This window comes from Ostrea edulis, chromosome 2 (genome assembly GCF_947568905.1).
Source record: "Ostrea edulis chromosome 2, xbOstEdul1.1, whole genome shotgun sequence".
NCBI lineage: Eukaryota > Metazoa > Mollusca > Bivalvia > Ostreida > Ostreidae > Ostrea > Ostrea edulis.
Genome location: NC_079165.1, coordinates 3,570,801 through 3,593,817, shown reverse-complemented (window position 1 = coordinate 3,593,817; position 23,017 = coordinate 3,570,801). Strand labels below are relative to the sequence as shown.

At 35.7% G+C, this 23,017-nt stretch overlaps 2 protein-coding genes across 15 annotated transcripts; one reads left to right on the top strand and one right to left on the bottom strand.

Moving 5' to 3' along the window:
- Nucleotides 1-3,430: 3,430 nt before the first annotated feature.
- On the bottom strand, nt 3,431-12,615 carry LOC125682048 (uncharacterized). Of its 13 annotated transcripts, none has more exons than XM_056157336.1 (7): nt 12,373-12,615; nt 12,067-12,133; nt 9,687-9,991; nt 8,007-8,107; nt 7,265-7,381; nt 4,744-4,875; nt 3,431-4,213 (listed from the first exon to the last, which is right to left on the bottom strand). In XM_056157336.1, the coding sequence occupies exons 3-7, from the start codon at nt 9,982-9,984 to the stop codon at nt 3,905-3,907; spliced, it is 957 nt and encodes a 318-aa protein (XP_056013311.1). In that variant the 5' UTR covers nt 9,985-9,991; nt 12,067-12,133; nt 12,373-12,615; the 3' UTR covers nt 3,431-3,904. The 13 variants fall into 13 exon arrangements, with proteins under 13 accessions (XP_056013311.1, XP_056013310.1, XP_056013320.1 ...); XM_056157335.1 differs by having other exon boundaries at nt 12,067-12,138; nt 12,373-12,556; XM_056157345.1 differs by lacking the exon at nt 8,007-8,107 and adding an exon at nt 8,977-9,077 and having other exon boundaries at nt 9,687-9,988; nt 12,067-12,138; nt 12,373-12,532.
- LOC125682044 (cleavage stimulation factor subunit 1-like) lies at nt 12,612-21,969 on the top strand. 2 transcript variants are annotated; one of them, XM_048922415.2, is made up of 11 exons: nt 12,612-12,877; nt 13,297-13,424; nt 13,875-13,952; nt 14,045-14,178; nt 14,287-14,409; nt 15,041-15,239; nt 15,944-16,023; nt 17,569-17,724; nt 18,631-18,775; nt 18,938-19,018; nt 21,790-21,969. In XM_048922415.2, the coding sequence occupies exons 1-11, from the start codon at nt 12,807-12,809 to the stop codon at nt 21,900-21,902; spliced, it is 1,308 nt and encodes a 435-aa protein (XP_048778372.2). In that variant the 5' UTR covers nt 12,612-12,806; the 3' UTR covers nt 21,903-21,969. The 2 variants fall into 2 exon arrangements, with proteins under 2 accessions (XP_048778372.2, XP_048778373.2); XM_048922416.2 differs by lacking the exon at nt 14,287-14,409 and having other exon boundaries at nt 12,628-12,877.
- The last annotated feature ends 1,048 nt before the right edge of the window (nt 21,970-23,017 follow it).

Sequence of the window (23,017 nt, the reverse complement as noted above, 5' to 3'; positions counted from 1 at the left end):
AATATGGAGAAACTGAAATCATCCTGTTTGTCATAAAGTCGAGTTGCTAGTTTGCCGTTTATATCTATTTTCAATAAAATATCCAAGTATGAAGCAGAAGTGGACGACTCTGTGGTGTCTTTTATTTCGATTCACTGGGATGCAAGGTGAAGATAACGAACAGTGATCAATCTCATAACGATATATCGAATCGACATTTGAATGAAAATTATTATTGAAATTCACTTTAATGATCAAGCTAGACAGATTCAATTTTGGAATGACTTAATTCACATGTATAGTAATCCATGAAACCTAAATGATTCATTTGCATTGCAGTTACATGTTTAATCGTTCCTTCTAAAGACAAAACACGATGTCGCCTCTATATATATCAATCAATCAACAGCTACACACTCTTCCACAAAAGTGAAAATAGATAAAACGTCGTCTATATATCTATATGTATAGATGAAGGCCACAGCAAGAGATTTTGTTTTAATGAACTACAGTTTTATCAACGATCACCCCCAAATAACCACGTATGATTTAAGATATGAAGAAGTTCTCATTTGACAATCGTTTGGCGGAATTTCCAGAAAAGTCCCTAGTATCCATGAAAACTCACCCTGTGTGGGATTCCCATGATCTCGTCATATTTATTTCTAGTAATGAGTATATTCCAATTAATTAAGAATTGATCCCCGCGAGGATCGGGATTAGAATAGGTCCTCAGCACCCCTTGCTTGTCGTAAGAGGCTACTAAAGAGGACCGCTCCGGTCCTTCGGATGAGACCGCAAAAACCGAACGAGAACAAGGACGGGGCTGTAGCTTACTCGTCACCATCGAATTTAAACTCAGATCTCAACCTGCAGCTGTCAATCATGTACGAAGCATCGAATTTAAACTCAGATCTCAACCTGCAACTGTCAATCATGTACGAAGCATCGAATTTAAACTCAGATCTCAACCTGCAGCTGTCAATCATGTACGAAGCATCGAATTTAAACTCAGATCTCAACCTGCAGCTGTCAATCATGTACGAAGCATCGAATTTAAACTCAGATCTCGACCTGCAGATGTCAATCATGTACGAAGCATAGATGTATTCATTCCACAGTGACGAGTATTTGCGAATAATTCTGCGAGACAAGTGAAATCTGCTTATTATGTGAGACAAGTGAAATCTGCTTATTCTGTGAGACAAGTGAAATCTGCTTATTCTGTGAGACAAGTGGAATCTGCTTATTCTGTGAGACAAGTGGAATCTGCTTATTATGTGAGACAAGTGAAATCTGCTTATTATGCGAGACAAGTGGAATCTGCTTATTATGTGAGACAAGTGAAATCTGTTTATTCTGTGAAACAAGTGAAATCTGCTTATTCTGTGAGACAAGTGAAATCTGCTTATTCTGTGAGACAAGTGAAATCTGCTTATTATGTGAGACAAGTGAAATCTGCTTATTCTGTGAGACAAGTGGAATCTGCTTATTCTGTGAGACAAGTGAAATCTGCTTATTATGTGAGACAAGTGAAATCTGCTTATTATGTGAGACAAGTGAAATTTGCTTATTATGTGAGACAAGTGAAATCTGCTTATTCTGCGAGACAAGTGAAATCTGCTTATTCTTGGAATAAACAATAAGTGTTCAAAGAAGAGGGGACAAGACGGCTATTTAAAAAAAAAACCTGGACATTGCAACTCTGACTATCAGATGAACTTTGTTTTGCTTTATGAACACGATGGTTGTCCGTGTACTCGTATTTGAGATCATGTCTTGGTCATTGTTGACTGTTCTAGTTCAATCTGTTATATTGATCATAAAGATTAAACGATTGAGAGAGGTTTTCCGAGTTTCTAAAACTTGTAACAAATACCTCTGTATAGTTATGCAATAAAATATGTTCAAATCAATGTATTACGAATATATATATATATATATATATATATATATATATATATATCTCCAAATTGTGTTTTTAAAAAAAATCACAGTGTCCGGTATAAAATATTAAAAGAAATAGAATAAACAGTACACAAAGTTAAAAATTTAACGCAAGCGCTTTCATTTTATAATCCTCAGGCGTTACATTTTAAAATTTTCAAAACTATTTTAAAATGTAACGCCTGAGGATTATAAAATGAAAGCGCTTGCGTTAAATTTTTAACTTTGTGTACTGTTTATTCTATTTCTTTTAATATATATATATATATATATATATATATATATACACACACACATGTATATGGTTGATTCCCAGAGCTAACGGAGATTGAGTAAAGTCGCTTAATTTTCCTACACATGTCGTTGTCGTCTGATGTGTTACCGGCAGGCGTCGTCTCATGGTAGAGGGATACGAAATTATTTTTCCCTGTCGAACGCTTGATGAAAGAAATTTTCCCTAGGAGATAACGAACAGTGATCAATCTCATAACTCCTATAAGGAATGCAAACGAAGAGTTGGGCAAACACAAGACCCCTGGATATACCAGAGGTGGGATCAGGTGTCTAGGAGGAGTAAGCATCCCCTGTCGACCGGTCACACCCGCAGTGAGCCCTACATCTTGAGCAGGTAAACGGAGTTATCCGTATTCAAAATAAGTGTGCCAAGAACGGCCTTACAATCGGTATGAAACATGCCAGACAACATTTATACACTGATTGAAATATAGAGATGTTTTTCGGTACTGATAAGTTCAATCTAGCTAGCGCTGTCTGTCCGCGTGTGAATATATATATTTCATGAACTGTGCGACCTACTTCGTGGCATTGTTGGAAAATATTGACCTGCAAATTGTTATCCCGTTTAACAAACCAAAGGAAGACATTTTATTATTTTTTATGCAACCTTTCATAAACAGTGCCTGTATCACCCGCACATGGATGACAGTTTTGATGCTAAATAGCACCACTGGTGGAGGTAAACTGTGACATCAGAACTTGTCATCCCATCATGTAGTATCGATAGTTGTCATTCTGTTAGTGTTAGGGTCAGTAGAATACTTTATCTTCAGTATTAGAGTTTTTGCTCAGCTACCTGCACAAAGCATTTTCTGCTTGTATACCGATATATAGGTTTTTGTTAACACACTAAAAGGAGAAAGAAATGCATATCCTTGTAGCAACTTGCATGTAGATATTGAAATATGCGTTTCTTTTTCTTTTCATTATACAAAACTCTTTATATAGAGGTCTGTAAAACACAATGCTTTAAAAGACTGTGTGTCTTACCAAATAAACCTGGAGAGTGGTTAGATGTTTCACTTCAATCTCTTCCCCTCAGAAATGTGAATTCATCAAATGGGTATCAATACTTGACTAATATAACTGTGCATTTCTAACTTTTGGAATAAATCATCACACGACACCACTGCAAACAATTTCCTTCCCAGTACAAAGTCAACAATGGGTTTCTAAAATTAACTAAATGAATGATAAAAGAACTAAATATGCATAAAAAACAGTTTTATCAAAATATAATTCTTTTGTGAAACATCATGTACAAATTATGAATAAAAGACAGTAAAAAAGACTTCTTGTTAGAATTCTGTGAAATAAATTTCATGAGTGTGAGACAAAAGTTGAAAGTACAAAAATAAATGCATGTACTATATACAAACATTATACATATCATAATGCAGCTTCATGTCAGGTACTCTCATTATAATGTTCAGTCATTAAATAAAAACTAAAGCTACTAACAGCACACTGACACATTTTGTCCATACAGTCTTTAAAGTTCCATATAACGTCTCTCTCCTCCTCCTCCTCCATTCTCTCGCACCCACCATCAAAAGCATGAGATGTTAAGCATCTTTGATTGTTTTATACTGGTGGGTATTTCCATTAGTGCAGGAAGTGCAACATTCAAATGCTCTCTCTCTCTCTCTCTCTCTCTCTCTCTCTCTCTCCACCAAGAACATTAGAAGTTCAGCATGCCCTTATCTTTGATTGTTTTGTACTGGTCAGGGATCTCCATTAATGCATGAAGTGCAAATGCTGCTTGTGGGTTTCTGGATGTAGTCATTATTTTGTGAAAATCAATAAACTGAAAATTGTCAAATTTCCTGTTGGGTAAACGGTCATCGAAATCCTCCATGACATCCCATGGTCCATCACCGACACCGACCATCACTATGGACAACGGCCATTTGGAAGCCTCCACTATCGCATTCACCGTTTCCCTCTCGTTTGTTACTTGTCCATCAGCAACAATGACAAGGATGTGATACTGGGGGAAAAACATTCACATTATTATTTCATTTCACAGTAGAGTACATTTAAAACTATTCTATTACACTTCATTGTTATTTGTGATGTATCAATTAACAATACTTAGAGTATATATGTACCAAAGCCAATCTAAATAAAATCAGGTTCTCCATCCGCTCCTTTTTTAAAATATTGTCACTATGTAGTGACAATATCATAAAAAGACACAGATTGAGGACCTGATTTTAATAAGATTGTAGCAAAGCAGACTTCTATTACCAGATTTTGTAATCTCAGTTCACACGGTGCTCAGATTTCATTTCTCCTCTTTCTTCTTCTTTTTTTTTTTTTTTATAAACTCTATGAACAAATGAAGCATTATTCTCAAATTCATTTATCCTATCATAACTGAGGGAGAAATCTGGTCTATTCTCTAGAGCCTTTCTTTCCACTTCTTTATGATAGATTGGTGTACACATTAACAATCTATTATCAGACTGACAGAGTACACATTATACATGTATAACTACTGCTCGACAATTCACTTACGGACCGCTCATGTTTAACTATATCTATGGCTTTGTTGATGAGAGGAGCAAAGTTTGTCCCTCCACTTAGGCGAAGGTTTGGTGTGATCTGATTGTACATCTCCAGGACATCATGGAAACCATAGCAATAACCCTGTGTAAATAGAAATAAAACAGTAAGTTACCATAGCAATAACCCTGTGTAAATAGAAATAAAACAGTAAGTTACCCTAGCAATAACCCTGTGTAATTAAAAATAAAACAATAAGTAACCCTAGCAATAACCCTGTGTAAATAAAAATAAAACTATAAGTACAAGTAAGCAAATGTTTCATCTAGTTTAAGGTTTGTCACGGGACTTCTCATACATCTCCTTCGCTCACGTGAGCACTTGAAATCACAACAACTCAGACTAATGTGGAGATTCTCAACAGAAAAGAAAAAGACTTGGCTAAAATATGATGACTGTGTTCAATTAACTTTCTTACTGTCAATCACAGTATTTGTGAGAACCCATTTTTTGCTTAAATTCTCAAGGTTGCCTGCTTTGATCATGTTGACACAAAGTAAAGTTCTCATGAATAATTTTCCTTACCTATATATGTAGCAATGATGTCACATGACTAAATCAAACATTTCCAAAAATTACATCTCATTACTAAATCCACCAGGGCAGTAAAACATGCTGATATAGTAAAGTGCTGGTGATGAACAATTTTGATTCATTATTGATGTACAGTGGAGCCTCGTTAATCCGGACACTTTGGTTCCCAGCAAAATCGTCCGGATAAATGAAGCGTCCGGATAATTGAATCGCATATTTTCTAGCTTTGCATAAGTAACCGATATGTGCCTACTTTATTGATGCATAGTGAATTAAACACATTCTATCATTGGATTTATCCATTTGCATTAGTAAATAAATTATGATAATGTTAACATTTACATGTACTTCAAAGCACTATTTAATGTACGTGTTCAGTGTATTTGCCTGTGCTTACATTGTACATACATATGATCCCTACAAATAAATATACAAAACTGTGTACTGTATGCACTAAAACAAATAATGAAACACTTTATGTAACTATAAGTAAATAAATCATTAATAACTAACATAATCATTTACACTTCAAACATTTCATCACATTTGTACTTCTTAAAGAGGCCGGTAATTTCCATCTGTCACGATTCACGGGTTCGGCGGTCTGTTAAAACAATCTTCATCGTCCAAAGTTGATATAAGAATTTCGTGATTATCATGTCAGTTGACAACATTCTTTAACCAAAATTCAATCTGCCAGAGTTTTTATTTCTTATTCTATAAATATCCAAGACAATATTGGGAGAACAAAATCATTTAAGCTCGTAATATCAAGACCTACTACTGCTTTGATCTAGTCACGCGCACCTATTATTTTCATGATGCGATAATAACGGAACAAATCTCGGGTGAAACTAACATTACAGGTACATACAGAATTTAATTGTCATTTTCCTTAAAATGGTAATTTTCTCACTTCTACCCAGAGTTTAAAAATCGAAAGCAATAAAGCTCTACAACATCGTAACAAGAATCAATCGTACACAGGTACATTCTACATGCGTGACATTCTAAACATTAAAAACAAGCCGATATCAATTTACGAATCAGTACAATTGATATGTGTAGCAGTTAAAAAAATATAATTACGGCATGATGTTTAATTTATCAATACTATTAGGGTATTGATCAAGACTATGAAATAATATGTTACAGATTTATTTACAAAATTCAACACTACACGCAATAAAGATCTTATGTGCGAAAATTGGCAATACAATGTCTCGATCGGCACGTGCTATCTCTATCTAACGGACTTATCATCACACACCACCTAATTGGAGGGAGGTGTTGACATGGTACAGGTAATCGCTTCAATTAGACAGTTTGGCTTGTTTTCTTTATAATTTACGCCTTGCTAAAATCGTCCGACACAGATCTTCCCTAAACAGAATTACCGTCCGGATTAACGGTACAATTTTCATTGCATTATAATGTTTCGTAGTAAAAAGTGACGTCCGGATCCGGAACGTGAATTTCCGGATTAATGATGCAAAATAATGTATAAAAATTATGTTCCCTGGAAAAATCGTCCGGAAGGTGAAGCGTCCGGATTAATGGCGTCCGGATTACCGAGGCTCCACTGTAGTTCATTATATCCATTAGGTTCATAAAAAACTACAGGGAATGAAAATCACTTCACTGTAAGCTTAAATTCACTGTAAGTGTGTTCACTGTAAACATGTTTTACTGTACACCTCTGTAAATGAAAATTTCAAAACTTTCATTTTAAAATATGACTTCAGATGTTCAATATGTAGTAGGGGGCCTGAAATGCAGTGCACATGTCTTACCTCAAAATCACTCTACTATAAACTTCAAGACAGTTGACAAAATTCTTCTTAAATGTTCATTGCTTCATAATGGTACTGACAACATGAAAACCAATTACAAATGTACAATATGACAATTTTTAATGGACTGCATTACAAAAGCCTACCTCTGCCCTGAATGAGAATACAGCTCGGTCCTTCGTTGAGGCATCACCAAATCCAAATGCTGGAATTTTGCCGTCATCATCAAAGGACTCCAGTGTCTCACCAAGGATACAAAGCACCTGAGAAAAATGTGAAAACCAATCCATAACGTCGTCTCTTTGTACAGTAACTTTCTAAGTTTGGGCTTTTTAATTTTTGAAATTCCTAAATCTAGATAAAATGTTTAGTATCACTTGCAGAGCTCATAATTTTACTAGTAGATATACAAAGAACCTAAATGTGTTGCATAGAACAATTTATCAATTGCTTCATTTTTTATCACATTGTAAGATAGCCATAGTTGTTTTGAACTTTCTACTCATCACCTAAGAATTTTCTACGTGAGTTGGCTCATGGATGGTGAGTAGATAAATTCAACTGTGTGTATTCTATCAATGTCACATTTTTTCTAAGAAATGTCAATGAAGAAGACAAGAAGCAGTGTTCTAGTAACTTTTACACCAGCAAGCCTTGGAATGTGATGCAAACTACAAAAATTTCATCAAGCAAAATAATTAAGCCTTTCATCAGTTATAATCAGAGGATGGGTGCATATATTACAAACGTGCAGGCAAATAAAAGGACCTTTCATCAGTTATCACCAGAGGATGGGTGCATATATTACAATCATAGGACAGACCTGCATACTACTAATGCTAAACACAAACATGTAGGCAAATGAAGGATGCTGTACAACAGCACTACCTGTTGGTATGGATTGAGAAACATCTTTCCTATAGAATGGAGGGGCTGTCCCCCAAAACTTCTCTGTCCTTGAACTTGATTACTGGCAGTATAATCTATCCCTGTCAAGTACACAGAGGTCACAAATTGTCTCGATTTGTCCAACATGATTGGTAACGAAAATCAGCTGACACATTCATTGAAATACATGTACATGTACAGAGACATGGTGTAGTGTAAAATAAACTCTGATCAAAGTGTTTAATATTTAAGAGGGTGTAAATTCAGGAGATATGAACATAATAGCTTAAAGTTTGTTTCTGCATTTTGCGAAATAAAATTTTAAGAATGACATAGAAAATAAAGATTTTCCAAAAAAGGTGTATTCTATTAAGGCATCTAATTAATTCTACATAGGGGCAAGATTTAAAGATCAATGTCAGATATAAAAATCTTAATTCAAATCGTTTGAGGGAGAAAGGGGGGGGGGATAAAAATTCCAGTAAGTTTTGGACATCTGACATTGATTTTATTAAAATACACAGATAATTTTGGAACCAGTTAACTTTTTTAAATGCTGAGCTTCTATTCTTTGTTAGTAAAATGCTTTTTGTCTCATTGAAAAGCTAACGCTTTGTCTAAGTGATATTTAAAATTACATTTGTTGATGAACATGATTAAACATTAGCAAACGTATATAGTGTTATTCAGTACTGTTGTGTTATTGAATGATAATTGATTAGGGTCAACATTCATCATATTAAGTTTTGGGGTAAGGGGGGGGGGGTGTCTTGATGAAAACTACATGAATTAAGATTTTTTATCACACATTGAAGTTTTGATCTCGCCCCTTAGAACTTAGAAGTGAATGATAATTATAGATTTCAGAACAGTGAATCCCTGACATTTCCCAGACCCACTACTACAGATTCAGGCTTGACAGTTTGCATCACAATGACTCACATCTGTGCTATTTGGCTATCATGCATACCCTTTGATAAGGATTTGGTTCTTTGGGGTCTAAACTGTGAAGACTTTTCCCTCCAAACGTTTTTATTCCCTGGTACATATTACTTGATGTAAAATCCATACCTACAAAATGCTTTGTCAATCAATATCTTAAATTTGAAGTAAGTTACATCACTTCTGTTCTGGTATCCACATACATGTGTCTAAGTCACAAGATGACACCATCAAACTGTTTATGAACAATGCCTACTGTTGTACATACATGTATTTCAAATACAGTTAGACATATATACAGCTACACTGCACATAAAGTTAGCTGACCTCCACACAAGAATGTAGTTTAACACAATTACATGCACATACATCATAATAAACTGAATTTGCCAAAAAAAGTAAACACATTTTCTAATAATACATACAGAGAATTTATAACATGACTCGGCATACGAAATATAATTTAAAATAAATTTGGTTTAAACGTGTGACTAAGTACTACTTTATTTCAATATGAACAAAATACTGAACATAGCTTTGAGCTTTAATTTTTTTTTTTTTCAAAATGAAATCACTTTTCACCAAGATTTGATATTCACTGCTTTAACATATTTAACTTGTAATTCATGTCAATGCTTTGTCTAATGGTACTGATGATTTCACGGACCCATCCTGTCTGTATATTTACAGTACCTTTTTCTTTGTTTCTTCACAACTTACTGAAAAGATTTTACTTACCAAATATAAGACCACAGCTCTCCAGTCCTCCTTTCCTGATTGCCATAGTAACATCTTCCAGCGAGGTAAATCTGTCGACAAAACTTGAATAACTGCTACCTCCAAACAGGCTGAAGAGACTGTTGCTATTCCATGTACTCTGGGACTTCATTTTACTGAGATCGGGATACAGTTTGTTGTTTGAGGATCCTGGTGAGGTTGAAGAGGCTGAGGAATTGGAGCTTGGGGATGAACTTCCACAAAAATACCAAATAAGGAAGCAAATGATGAAGAAAATAATTATGCTGATTGCCTCCATTGTTCTGCTGAAATAAGAAATAAATCTTGTAGACTACATTAGTCTAAAATATATTAGTCTCATCGCCACAAGTGCTGGTTTCCTAAAAGTTATCAAATTCTATCTCTTAATTTACAGATCTATCTTTGTTGTACATTTATACTCTTTTTATACAATATAAATTTTAAAAGCATTATTCTTGGGTTTGAATGTGTTGAAAAACAGCATTTTAAAAACACATTAAAAGAGAGAAGAAAATAAAAATTCAGAGGCAGCATCCGTTTCTGTTTTCTTAATGGAACACAATGACACTGTTATTTTCCAATCAAGGGCCCTCAAGGGGCAGCATGAAAATACATACAAATAATGTTCTTATACCAGTGATTTTTTTTGTTTTTCAAACAACCACCCCTCCTTTTGAATTGGGAAAAATTAGCAACATTTTCCTCAAATTGGGAAAAATCATTCATAGTAAATTAAAATGGTAAAGATGCATAAAATAATCAAATAAAAAATTTTTTGTTTGAGGTTTATTTCAGATCTGATTTAAAATCATAAAATAAATCATTATTTAACATTAAATATGTATTGGAAGTCACACCTTGTATATATAATATTTACTTTTTCTAAGAAATACTTAGAATCTACTGTCTAATTTCATAAAGAAAATAAATTATTAATTCACCAGCATTTGTACCCATAATCTTGTAAATATTAGTATTATATTAATAATCAAGTTTCCAGAATGTCTCTCCTGTTTTGTATTTTTCGAATTTTAGTAAAACCCTATACTGTTGGCCACTTCCTGTTATTAGCCTGACCCTATAAAAAGCTTTCCAGACGTTCCATCCCATTATCAATCCGTCCCTTAGTCGATTCGTCCCATTACCGATCCGTCCCCTAGTCGATCCGGCCCAGAAAAAATAATTACTTTTTTCCAAGCTATTTACAGTACTGAATTGGTTTAATTCATTTGCGTATTTTATCTTCATGGTGTGTGTGCCGCTGATATCTTCTGTCATCAGGTAGGATGACAATAATATGCTGTTTTGATATTTGACAGCTTTTTCAAAGATCATTATACACATCACAATATTCGATAAAATGGGCTTCATTTTCAATACAAAGAATAGTTAGGTTACTGTAAGCTCGTAATTAATGATCAAAGGTTGTACAACAATGCAGTTATAAAACTGTTTGCACTCAGGTGTTTTCACAATGATCAGTGGACAGGGGACACACATTTACATTGATTGCTATACATATTTAAATAACGATGTTTCTACAATAGTTAATGAGCACACATTTTCATAACCATCGCACTTCAAACAAAAATTATAAATCCTGAATAAACAATTTTATTTACACGTCTAACTTCGGCAGTTATCTAATAGCAGGGGCCCTACTGGGCAGTCTGCGCTATAAATCTACTAAACACCATCGCCAGTTATCTAATTTTGATAACTAACTGCAATATATATGCAAAAACGTCCCTTTGTCTTAAGTAATTATTCATTTATTATATCTTTGATAAAAAAAAATTGGAGGGGCCGGATCGACTAAGCAAAATGGGCCGAATCGACCATGGGACGGGCCGAATCGACCATGGGACGGACCGTCTAGGGACGGATCGTCTAGGGACGGACCGACTGTGGGACGGAACGACCTGCTACCTATAAAAAATGGCGTTAAAATAAATTGTAAACAATATGGCATCTGGAAGCTATATACTTCGCTGCATATCTGCTTATATGGATGCCTCTATTCTTTTACATATTCTTTACAAAACCTTTTGCATGTGCAGTGGTTTGGAGAATAAAACTGAAGAAAAAAAAACGTATTTACTCTGTCAGAAATATACGGTAACCTTTTTATTTTTAAATGGCCTAATTTCCCTAGATTTGAAATTGGGAAAAACATATATATATAATTTGGAAAAAATAGTTAAGTTTAGTGAGGGGAAACAGCCTAATATCGGTGGCATTTTAGCCCAAAAAAATTAAAGAAAGAAGTGATTACATAACACATAGTTACATACAAATAAGGTGTCATATATTGTTCAAAATAAATTTTGATGATAATAACCCGAAGTTTCCTCCTTACCTCAACTAGCTAGTTATATGTAGATCTCACTCGTAATCCTGCAGGTTAATCGTCCACTTGTTAAAGTCTGATCTAAAAAGTATTCCGATCTGATAGTTCTCAAGTTTTCTACAGCGATTAGTGAAATTTCAGATTCATAACTGTGGAAAACAGAGTGTGGTTCGAGTATAAATTCTGAAAAATTACATCATGTTCTGACAACCAACACGTCAGCATGATGCAAGCGTCTAAATGAATAAGACGGCGATTTGTCATTTGACAATATGAATTAACAGTAAACAGATTAATTAATGATATAAAACAAACATTTATACGGTGATATACTCTGCTGAATCGTCTAGAGTCAAAATAACATGACTGAAACACAAACCAACAGGACGTGCCGGTTAATAGCCTGATTCCCGAGGCCTTCCGATGTCAACCAGGCTTACTAGCCTGGTACCCGATAGTCAGGTTCCCGAGACCCCTCTGCATTTATTATAAATAATAAATAATAATAAATGCAGAGGGGTCTCGGGAACCTGACTAGGTACCCGAGGCCTTATCGGAAGGCCTCGGGTACCAGGCTAACCGGTTAAAACATTCTGCTATTCTCGGTCGTTTACCGTACCCTTTCTCAAATCGAACGAGGTGTACCGAGTGAAATCAACAGCATGCTTCAACTTCCGGAAGAAACAACGCGTCTTCAGGGTCTTCGGAAATCGTTGTTTTGATTCGAACTAAATTAATAAGACGCAAGCATGATTGGTGGAGCGAGTCACGGGGACTCTGAAGTTAAAAACAGAGAATTAATGTACAGACTAATGATCAGGTACCTCAAACACCATGCAATCCACCACAGACCCCCCCCCCCCCTTATACCGAGGTGGCGACTGCAACTAGTGCCGCTGATGGCGACTTATAATATGAGACGGCTTTGCTATGGGTCGGATTGACTACCACCAATGTGTAAAACCGTCCCTATGAAGTTTTTTTTTCCAGAGTTCGTATACAGCAGGTCCAGCACAATCTATTTAGCTAGGCCTATATAGGTTTATTCACAATTTTTGTTATGCAAACAAGGCTCGTGTCATGTTTTTGTTTACATATATATGATTGCTCAATAAAAAAAATATGTTTAATACAAGATGAGATGCGACAAAATCTAGAATGACAGATCAGTCTGAATTTAAATGTATATTATGTACTGTGATTGACTGTATTTAATGTTACTTTTGTTTTATTAAATAGTCAATTGTTTTATGACGGACATCAGCAACTAGCAGTTCAACTTTCTAACATAGCCAAAGCACATCCCGCCTGCCCACCCTCAGATCGATTGTTTAAAGTCGTCAAATTGGGCTTAGATGCTGAGGAAGGTAACTTATTTCAAAACAGCACTCATTCTTGCACAAATTTTTAGTAATTTTGGAAAAATAGTGACATTTTAGGAAAATTGAGAAAAATCAGCATACTAAATAATTTATCATGTATAGGGTTTCTTTTGCTTTATATAAAATTCAATTCTGTTTCACAACTTGAAATGTGTAGTAACTCAAGATATCACATAACTTATCATTTCTCTTCGTACATTTTTGGAAAATGACAACTGGGAAAATTTAACACTTGTTTGGGAAAAAAGTAGCTTATTTTAATTGGAAATGGGGCCTTTCAATGGCCCTAAATTTAGACAATTGGGAGCTCAGAAAAAAATATTTGCTCATTGTTTACATTCTGTTGAAGTGTAACAATACAGAAGTGGGATGGAGGTTAACTACATGCATGTACTTATTGTACGTTATAAATAACACTCTCTGATTGCATTTCAGAACTTTCTGGCAGGAAGAGAATCGGAGAACAAAATATTGCTCCGGGTACAGGAATTGACTTGGAGTATGAAACAGACGGTAGGGTTCATGACATTGTAATTAAAGAAAGTGCAAATAATTTTTTTAAAAGTCCATGATTTTCTTCAATTTAATTTTAACCATGATTTTAGTGCAGTCCATTTCACCGGAGGGTGCTCTTTATGAGACCTGCTATGTCACAGCACACAAAGGGCCGTGTCGGGCAGGGGCATTCCACTCCTCGGGGAAACTCATCGCTACGGGATCTGAAGATGCTTCCATCAAGGTATGTGTTTCCTTAAAAATGCTGAAATTTACTTTAATGTTTATCTAATGAAAATCCTCTTGAAACTTTATAAGTGTTATACAATTTATTGCACTTTGCCCACTGCAGATTTTAGATGTTGACAGAATGCTGGCAAAAAGTGCCACTCCAGCAGAAATAATTGCCATGGAAACACCACAACAAGCTATGGAAAATCACCCTGTCATCCGAACTTTATACGACCACATGGATGTAAGTAACAACCTAACGAGAAACATTTCTGCTGAGTGAAGCTGTACGTTTGTGTAGCCTTTGAATTCCATGGTACTCTATTTTGATGTGGATCTTTGTTCAAAGAATCAATTTATGAACGGATTTCTTCTTAACAGGAGATCACGTTTATATTTCCATCCTTGGCATTCGATTTCTTATTTACAGGAGATCGCGTTTAGATTTCCATCCTTCACATTCGATTTATTTACAGGAGGTTACATGTTTAGATTTCCATCCCTCGCATCCGAATTCTTATTTACAGGAGATCACATATTTAGATTTCCATCCCTCACATTCGATTTCTTATTTACAGGAGATCGCATTTAAATTTCCATCCCTCTCATTCGATTTCTTATTTATAGGAGATTGCGTTTAGATTTCCATCCTTCACATTCGATTTCTTATTTACAGGAGATCGCGTTTAGATTTCCATCCTTCACTTTTGATTTATTTACAGGAGGTCACATGTTTAGATTTCCATCCCTCGCATTCAATTTCTTATTTACAGGAGGTCACATGTTTAGATTTCCATCCCTCGCATTCGATTTCTTATTTACAGGAGGTCACATGTTTAGATTTCCATCCTTCACATTCGATTTCCTATTTACAGGAGGTCACATGTTTAGATTTCCATCCCTCACATTCGATTCTCGCATCAGGCAGCACAGACTTCAGTGTTCGATTCTTTGAATACTCCAAGCCCTCAGTGAAGAAGGCCTACAAAAGTATACAGGAATCTGTCCCAGTGAGGTGCTTGTCATTTCATCCATCAGGAGACTTCCTTCTAGTAGGGGTAGATCATCCAACAGGTAAAATATCACCAGGTGTATGGTAAACATTAATCACCCAACAGGTAAAATAGCAGGTGTCTGTAAACTACTCAGTGTTAAAAATACTAAAGAACTGATTAATTGTATTTATGTATATCCAATGAGCCTGTGGCTCACGGAAATAAAGATTCAGAATCAATCTCCTGACAGGTGAAATATTATCAGGTGTACAGTAAACATTAAATCATCCCGCAGGTAAAATATTATCAGGTGTACGGTAATCATAAAATCACCCCGCAGGTAAAATATTATTGAGCGTATAGATGATGTGTAGGTTACCTGACAGGTAAAATGTAATTGAGTGTACAGGTAAACTGTTGATCACCTTAAAGGTAAAATATCCTCGAGTGTATAACAAGTTGTAGATTTCCCCCACAAGTAAAATATCAACAAGTGCATTGATAACATGCATTTACCCTACAGGTAAACATATCCTCAAATATATAGGTAAGCTATCAATCACCCTACAGATAAACATACCCTGGAATATATAGGTAAGCTCTCAATCACCCTACAGGTAAATACATGTACCATTGAGTGTGCAGATGAGTTATAAATCACTCTACAGGTAAATACCATTGAGTGTGTAGGTAAGCTGTAGATTAAGCATGTAGAGATATATTTGTATTCTTGGAAAAACCGCCCAAGTACTGGTTACAGAATTTTGTGACTGTGTTTTGCAGTTCGATTGTATGATGTCAACACCTTCCAGTGTTTTGTCGGCAGAAACCCCAGCACACATCACACATTACCTGTATCTGCAGTAAGTAAACCCCTACATATACAGTACAGGTGACTCTCGATGGCTCAAACTTCTATCTCGAGAAGTGAAATCATGGTCCATATTTTTCTCTATATATAACCAAAGTAAATTTACTATCGATCCCTTGAACGTTTAATCTCTCGAAGTGAAGTTGGGTCCCGTAAAACATATTTTATTGTTTTTCACTCTTAATCTCTTGAAGTGGTGGTAGCGTATACCCACCGTTACCCAACCGTGTAATAATTTGCGCTTGGACCTTACCTGGATTTTGTTGAATGCCTAGGATAGTGGGGTTGTGGTAATACGCCGGTTTCGAGATACGTCTGAGTTATTTCCCTTTGGAGAACTCTCGTACATAGTAAGGCGCGAAAGAATTTGTTTACACACGGGAGTGGGACAGATATTCATCACAGCGTAAGTGAATGTACTCAGTAAGTTTCTCATACGCTGTTTGAAAACCCGAATTCGACTGATACACAAACTAAGTAAGTAAGTGATACGTATTTAGAGAGTAATTAAATACATAGAATTCTTATCCTATCACGTTATTTCGCTATTCATAAGTACCATATCCAAGATATTTCTTGCAAATATGACATTGTTTGTATGTTTCCACTTCGGTAAAACATTTCTTTCGATAGTATTTTGTATTTCCCACATTTACATATTTAAAGAGAAGCCGCTTTTAATACATTTCATCGTCTTCCTCGTTGGCTGTATATCCACTCTGTCCCACTTAGGCATTCAAAGATCCACTAAATGCACCTCCTATACAGAAGAGTTCGTATCTCGAAACTGGCGTATTAGGTGTTTACATACATGTAGGTGAATCATCGCCCCTGCTTCTTTTTGGAGGTGACATACTTGAGTTGGTATATAATTGGCTAATTGGTCAATTTACACATTGCACTGGGGTCTTGTGATGATTAAAATTATGTATAATCTGACTATGACTAAAATCTCTAATTTGTTTTGACTTGACAACGAGAGCGTAAGTTTTAGATATTAATTTAGAGCTTTACAGACTGTTAAATTTATCGAGTTTGTTCTTTGTGTAAAGTTACTCTAAAACATCGTTTTACTCATTTGTTAGAACTTTTTCTTGTGTAGAGCGACATAACATTGTGCTCTGTTTAGTTAGCGATAGTAAAGCTTTATGGGAACTTAGTTTTGTGCAGCTATCTTAGCATGATTGAAGAACAAATAAATACACAAACTTTAAAATCTTTTTATTAATACAAAATAAGGTTTTTTTATTTTGATATCAAATTAACTACCTGACAAGTATGAAGGAAAACATGTCAAAACGATATGATCTTGTTAAGCATTTCCGGTCAATGTAAAATCTGAACCATATGGTTGGACCTTCAATTTCCGAATTTCGATCTCTCGATTTCTCGAAGTTTTATCAAGGTCCCTTGAGCTTTGAGTTATCGAGAGTCACCTGTACTTATATCTATAGTGATAAACCCCTACAGTTGAGTAACTAACTTTAGAAAGTCACACATTGAGTAGTAGTAGTATTGGATATTCTTTTCATTTCAGGCTAAGTGGAGTCCCAATGCTAATTTGTATGCCACAGGCTCGGTAGACGGAGATATAAAAGTGTGGGACGGTGTTAGTAATCTAGTGATCAGCACATTCAAGAAAGCTCACGACGGAGAGGAAGTGTGTTCCGTCACCTTCTCCAGGAACTCAAAGGTCAGAGGGGTCAAACATAACAGTGACAAAGGTCAGAGGGGTCAAACATCATAACAGTGACAAAGTTCAGAGTTATCAAACGTCATAACAGTGACAAAGGTCAGAGGGGTTCAAACGTCATAACAGTGACAAAGGTCAGAAGGGTTCAAACATCATAACAGTGACAAGAAAAAAATATGAGAGAAAGTATCATCACATTAGCAATGAAACGTTAACCATATGATGAATGAATTTTCAGATTCCATTTAATTATGTACACGGTTGGAAGAAAAAATAACTCAAGATATGGAATAAATTGTCAGCAACATTCAATTTTAGTCACTCTCGTCATTGTCGAATACCCACGGCTGATCTCGTCTTCTACTCATCACCCGTGGGCAAACTAGCCAAAATTTCGTCGTTTGTAATTAATCATCTTCGCTAGCCAAGGGTGACGCTCGAGGGTGTTTCTCCGTGAAGCGTCACCCTTGGCTAGCGAAGATGGTAATTAATATGTGATGTGTAGATCAGCAGTGGTTATCCGACAAAGCACTCTCGCTAATAATGTCAAAATTAAATCCTAGGAAAAAATTCTGCTTATATGGTACTCGCTTTGACCTATGACCTTAAGAATCTGTACAGATACCAATGTTCCTGTACCATACAGATTGAGGAGTGCTCTTATCCCTGTGAAAAAATATTACCCAAAACCAAGTCAGCAAACTGTAATGCTGACCATTTCATGTTGCCAAGTATGACTCAGACAAAACTTGTTCCCATTTCCCTACGGGTTACATGACGTTGAATTTTGACTCGTTATTATTGTCCAAAATGGAGAGTGTTACTGCCAGGTGATTATGTTGCTTTGTGATGTACAAAAAATGTGTGTTCAATGATTCTGTGTTCATTTCTCTTTTGATTTTTCAGTACATTCTATCCTCGGGGAAGGACTCCCTGGTCAAGCTGTGGGAGTTATCAACTAACCGGTGCCTGATTGTGTACACAGGGGCTGGAATGACTGGAAAGATGGACCAGGGGTCACAGGCTGTGTTCAACCACACAGAGGACTACAGTTAGTACAGTTACCAAATACTCAGAGTTACTCAGTCAAAAGTGATCAGAAAAGTGATTAAGCATTGCAGATTCAAAATATAACATTTTGTAATTTCTAAGATTGACAAGTTTTTTTTTTTCCACTGTTGAAATTTGTAAACGGATTTTGTCTGTTTTCCAGTCTTCTTCCCTGATGAAAACACCACTTCTCTGTGTTGCTGGGACTCCAGAAATGCTGAACGACAGAGACTACTGGCCTTAGGTTAGAGCTGAAATTGTCTGTCTTAAATTGATGAATGAAGAAATGTATGTTATAAAGGTGAAAGTGTGCCCCAGGAAAGATGAAATTTCAAAATGGATTTTTATTCGCCTGAATCGAAAAGGGGGGGGGGGATATTGTTTATTGTCTATCTGACTGAAACTTTCATCTTGCTCATAACTTTTGAAGGCTCTCATATTTCTTATAAGTATTCCTTGAGACAAGACCTTTTTTTGGTACCAAAGTTATAACCTTGTGACCTTGAAGTTTGACTTACTTATAAGGAAAGTTAACCTAAGCAATATCTCCTGAACTATTTATGGCAGGGCTTTCATATTTTGTATATGAATTCTTTATGACAAAACCTTTCATTGATACCATGGTATTTGACCTTGACCTTCAAGTTTGACCCAAATTTCAAAACTTAACCAAATCTTTAACTCTATGCTCATAACTTTTGAATGACAAGACCTTTCTTTTGATACCATAGTTTTTTACCTTGTGACCTAGACCTTGATGCATTTCTTTGTTGTCATATGGGGCATAGTGTTTCACAAACAGATTTTGTTTTTGATTTTTTACTTTTCAAAGTGTGATGTTTTGGGTAATTATTGAATCAAATTATGTTTTATCAATATCACATATTCTTTCAACTGAAATTGTCGAGTGATGCTAAAATTCAGTTGAGCATATTTTGCTTAATATTTCTTTTCAAAAATGAGTTAAAACACCCAAATTACTTCTGAAATCATTTGAATTGAGAGGATTGTCTTATAGATGTGCCATTTTAATCCAGTTTCATCATAAGATCAAAAGTATTTGCCTATGTTGAATTTGTATCCAAAACTTTGAGCGAGAGGCAGCAATGACTAATGTTGTTTATTGTGCTTTTTAGCCAAGTTGCATAGCAAACTTCGGCTTTTAAATTGACGAAGGATGGGTGTCCAGTCGGGTGGGTGGCATCCACAATTAGCTTGTCTGGTCTCTAACTTTCATACTTTTTGGTGCATCTTTGTGAGACTTACATATCATGATCACATCCAAAAGAGGAAGGTTCCTATTTATTTTGAGGTCAAAGGTCAAGGTCACTTTGTTACTAAATGTCATAGATTTGAGCTTGTCCGGTCTCTAACTTTCATACTACTAGGGGCACTTTGTGAAACTTACATATCATGATCACATCCAATAGAAAAAAAGGTTCCTATAACTTAAAGGACAAAGGTCAGGGTCTCTTTGTCACTAAATGCCATAGATTTGAGCTTGTCCAGTCTCTAACTTTTATACTGCTTAGTGCGTTTTTGTCAGACTTGCATGTTTTGATCACATCCAAAGAGGAAGGTTCCTATTTATTTTGAGGTCAAAAGGTCAAAGTCTCTTTTTCACTATATACTGTAGATTTGAGCTTGCCTCGAACTTTTATGTACGTGTACTTGCTGGTGCATGTTTATCAGACTTCAAATCCTGATGACATTCAAGATTCATGTTGCTTTTGAAATCCAAAGGTCAAGGTCATTATTACACTAAATACCTATTGCGGCCATTCAAAGCTTCATACTTATAAACTATATTAAATATGTGCATATTTTTACTTCATGAATGCAAGCGTGCATAATTTTCCAAACTGCAACTCGGCCATACGCATCTTTGATGCGTTTTAGCGATTTTTTATTGAAGTCATGCAGTATCATTTCGTAGAACATCATCTTGGCTAATCAGGTCAGGCAGTGGTGTAATTAAAATTAAAATATGTTACAAAGGGGCATTATCTGTAATTTTGTCACCAAAAATTAAATTCAATGAAAATTTCTCTTCGTAATATATTTCGGTAATAACAACAGTATTATTTCAAACACTTTTTAACCTCAAAACAGGCACGTGAATATGTGATTTTATTAGGTTTCTCTTGTTTTTGTACAAAATAAATGTTTTTGTTTGTCATTGATATACATGTATATAATCCTATGCCATTAAGAGATTTTGAGAGAAAAATGGTTGACGTCGTCATTTTCACAGCTATTGCCCCTTTTAGTACTTACACGGTTGACTGATTTGTTTACAACAGGTCACAATGTTAAGTAATTACACAACTGATTTGTTTACAGCAGGTCACAATGTTAAGTAATTACACGGTTGACTGATTTGTTTACAACAGGTCACAATGTTAAGTACTTACACAACTGATTTGTTTACAACAGGTCACAATGTTAAGTAATTACACAGTTGACTGATTTGTTTTCAACAGGTCACAATGTTAAGTAATTACACGGTTGATTTGTTTACAACAGGTCACAATGTTAAGTAATTACACGGTTGACTGATTTGTTTACATCAGGTCACAATGTTAAGTAATTACACAACTGATTTGTTTACAACAGGTCCCAATGTTAAGTAATTACACGGTTGACTGATTTGTTTACAACAGGTCACAATGTTAAGTACTTGCACGGTTGACTGATTTGTTTACAACAGGTCACATTGTTAATTATTTACACAACTGATTTGTTTACGACAGGTCACAATGTTAAGTAATTACACGGTTGACTGATTTGTTTACAACAGGTCACAATGATAATTATTTACACGACTGATTTGTTTATGACAGGTCACAATGTTAAGTAATTACACGGTTGATTTGTTTACAGCAGGTCACAATGTTAAGTAATTACACGGTTGATTTGTTTACAACAGGTCACAATGTTAAGTACTTACACGACTGATTTGTTTACAACAGGTCACAATGTTAAGTACTTACACGACTGATTTGTTTACAACAGGTCACAATGGGGCGGTGCGGTACATAGGCCACTCCCCCACAGGTCCTTCCTTCATCACCTGCAGTGAGGATTTCCGGGCCCGGTTCTGGTACAGGAAGGCAGATACAGACTGATCATCATTTTGTACAACCAATCGCATTGTTTTTATTTTGTACAATGTTAAATAAAACTCAAGATTTGTACAGTTTCATGTTGACTTTAGTAAAGAAATTTTGAAGGGAAAAGAGTTGGAAATTAAGGAACCACATGGACATGGATGCATAATTAATTCATCCATAAAAGTTTTCTTTTGTTGGCTATTTGCCAAACTGGTTGAAAGAGTTCATTGTACTTGGAATGGATGAAAGAGGCAAGATGCATTTTAATGATCATAATCTTCGTGTATTTATTAATAATAATCCTTATAGTTGCCATTTTCAATCTCCTCCAAGATCTGTCTAGCTTGTAACTTCATATTTGAAAATGCAATCATTGGGTAATTTTGGATTTCACCATAAGGGGGGAGGGGGGTTTATTTGAACAGTTCATTTGGGGAACAACAAGACATGCTTTTATTAAAATAGGATTTGTAAACAGTAGGAAAGTGATTAATTTAATGATTCAGCTTCATTTTGAAATGCATTGCAATCGTTATATGGGGACTGGTACATCCGTGGTTCTTGTCCCGTTATCAGTGAATTCACAGTGTCAGTGACTGGTACATCCGTGGATCTTGTCCCGTTATCAGTGACTGGTACATCCGCGGTTCTTGTCCCGTTATCAGTGACTGGTACATCCGTGGATCTTGTCCCGTTATCAGTGAATTCACAGTGTCAGTGACTGGTACATCCGTGGATCTTGTCCCGTTATCAGTGACTGGTACATCCGTGGATCTTGTCCCGTTATCAGTGACTGGTACATCCGTGGATCTTGTCCCGTTATCAGTGACTGGTACATCCGTGGATCTTGTCCTATTATCAGTGAATTCACAGCCTCAGTGACTGGTACATCCGCGGTTCTTGTCCCGTTATCAGTGAATTCACAGCCTCAGTGACGGGTACATCCGTGGTTCTTGCCCTATTATCAGTGAATTCACAGCCTCAGTGACTGGTACATCCGCGGTTCTTGTCCCGTTATCAGTGAATTCACAGCCTCAGTGAATTTTTTCAAACAAGAATTACTTTTGTTTTGTGGGTCTTAATAATATATGTGCCATGATATTAAAATGTCACATCACATACATTTGTAG

Bases quoted from the DNA above. Each gene is read 5' to 3' on its own strand.
- LOC125682048 (XM_056157336.1), bottom strand. From the start codon at position 9,984: ATGGAGGCAATCAGCATAATTATTTTCTTCATCATTTGCTTCCTTATT. The intron at 7,382-8,006 runs GTAGTGCTGTTG...CATTTTTCTCAG, and splicing joins TTCTCAATCCATACCAACAG to GTGCTTTGTATCCTTGGTGA. The intron at 4,876-7,264 runs GTAGGCTTTTGT...CTATTTACACAG, and splicing joins TATTCTCATTCAGGGCAGAG to GGTTATTGCTATGGTTTCCA.
- LOC125682044 (XM_048922415.2), top strand. From the start codon at position 12,807: ATGATTGGTGGAGCGAGTCACGGGGACTCTGAAGTTAAAAACAGAGAA. The intron at 14,179-14,286 runs GTATGTGTTTCC...TGCCCACTGCAG, and splicing joins CTGAAGATGCTTCCATCAAG to ATTTTAGATGTTGACAGAAT. The intron at 19,019-21,789 runs GTTAGAGCTGAA...TGTTTACAACAG, and splicing joins ACAGAGACTACTGGCCTTAG to GTCACAATGGGGCGGTGCGG.